Here is a 1913-nt window from a genome sequence, read left to right as displayed (position 1 = left end):
CGTGATAGCCAGGCCGTTGTTCCTCTGCCGACTTCTGGAGTGGGAAGGTTTAGAGGTGCTTCCTTAAGTGAATGGTACTGTGATGAATTGTCCATTTTCTTATCTGTCTCCTCCAGGACAGGGATCGTGTCTTGTTCATTGTTACATGGTAAGCACTTAGAAAAGTGAATGCCACCTAGTAGGTCATTGCTGGATAAATGATTGACGGATGGCGTAGTGGATGTTGAAAGGAAACGCAGAGGAAAGAGGATGTGGAAGAAGCATGTCTTGTATGAACAGCCTGTAGGCTCTCCAGGTGGACAATCGGATCTTGTCTACCTTGAGTTCAGATGAGACTTGGGACAGGTTCTAGAGTGGCGTTTTGAGGATCCAGCTGGTGAAAGAAGACAGGGGATTGGCAGAGCTTATTTTGGGAATGTGTGTGTCAAACCCACTGCTGTCGTGCCAATAGACAGGGGATTGGCAGAGCTTATTTTGGGAATGTGTGTGTCAAACCCACTGCTGTCGTGCCAATTTCAACTCAAAGCAACCATATCCAGGGTTTCTGAGACTGGAAGTCTTTATGGGAGCAATGAACCATATTCTCCCACGGGTTTGGTGAGTTTGAACTGCTGACCTTGTGGTTAGTAGCCCAAATCCTAACCCACAGTACCGTGGTGTGGGCAGGGTAGGAAACTATCACATGGGACAGAAGTCATATTCCTGAAAAAAGTTTACTGAGGGCATCTCTCATTACTATGCCTGTGTTTCCTTGCAGGTTAAAGAACTCTTTTCGTCTTTGGGAGTTGCATTTAATATCTTGGAACTTGATAAAATCGGTATGTATCACGGCTACTGCATAGTGTTGATTTGTGATATCAATGAGATTGGATTCTTTTTCATTTTTCCTATTCAGTTTAGTTTTATCTCTGATTTTGATGAGCTACTCTGTTCTATATTGAATCATGGCTAAAAATGAACCCATATGTGATAAAATTTGGTTTAGATAATTTTTTTAAAAAGCATTTTGTTGGGGGCTGGTTTAGATTATTTTTAAAGATATATTTTGTATTTGAGGTGAAAGAGCAGAGGACACAGAAGCTCCTTCTTTGGAGTATTTTAGGCATTTCAGATATATCTTAACAACTCTCTAGTAAAATAAGTTCAGTTTTAATAAAGGTAAGTGATCTGCTCTATTACATCTAGGCTGTGTGCACGTGAGGGGAAGCACGTGACTTTTTAGCATACTGGTCTTGAGTTGCTGGTCTTCTTTCCGTCACTCCTCCCTCCTTAGCACAGGCAGGTGTTGAGAAGGGGCAGGGGTTTAGTGGTAGACAGAGCAGAGCTTCGAGACAGTTCCGTCTGGTTCAGCCATGATCACTGAAGTGGTACCAGAACAGACCAGAATTTTACAAATGTCGGCAAGCTGGAGCATTAACTGGCCCAGGAAAAGGTATGGACCCAAGTCCTGCTGGAAACGTAATCTCCCTCTTAGGAAAGAAGAGCTTGGCAGAGCAACCAAATCTCTTTAGTGGCCGAGCCAAAGGGCACGGTGCCCAGCTCCACGATGACAGCTGACCCGCTGTTTTGAGCGTGTCCTTCTCCACGGGCCTGGCCACATCCTCTGTCCTGCGCAAGCTCCTGGAAGAGCCTGCAGTGTCTTCTGAGTCTCCTATGCTAGGAATTCACCCATTATTTTTCCTGTTCCAGATTGCCCACATTTTGAAAATTTCGCTCTGTACCAGTGTTGCTTCTTCAGCTGGGACAGAACTGGTTTGATTTGGTTCAGAATCCTGGGACAGAACAAACGTGGTTTCTGCCCTCAGGGAACTTCACAGACTTGTTTTAGCCAGCTCACTTTGATAAGGAAAAAGGACCTGACTCTCTGGAATTGTTCTAAAGGGTGGACAAAATAAGAGAGTCGTGCAGAGTCT

The 1913-nt window shown here is 44.5% G+C and overlaps 1 protein-coding gene across 1 annotated transcript in view; it reads left to right on the top strand.

The window, feature by feature from the left end:
• The window catches only part of TXNRD3 (thioredoxin reductase 3), a 45596-nt gene that overhangs the window by 6124 nt on the left and 37559 nt on the right, over nucleotides 1–1913 (top strand). The window contains exons 2-3 of the mRNA XM_045290152.1: nucleotides 758–818; nucleotides 1186–1196. Of these exons, the coding sequence (XP_045146087.1) occupies nucleotides 758–818; nucleotides 1186–1196 (72 nt within the window). The remainder of the gene's footprint in view (nucleotides 1–757; nucleotides 819–1185; nucleotides 1197–1913) is intronic.

This window comes from Echinops telfairi, unplaced genomic scaffold (genome assembly GCF_000313985.2).
Source record: "Echinops telfairi isolate 266 unplaced genomic scaffold, ASM31398v2 ScPeMD7_31;HRSCAF=116, whole genome shotgun sequence".
Lineage (NCBI taxonomy): Eukaryota > Metazoa > Chordata > Mammalia > Afrosoricida > Tenrecidae > Echinops > Echinops telfairi.
This window is presented reverse-complemented; position numbering and strand designations above follow the sequence as displayed.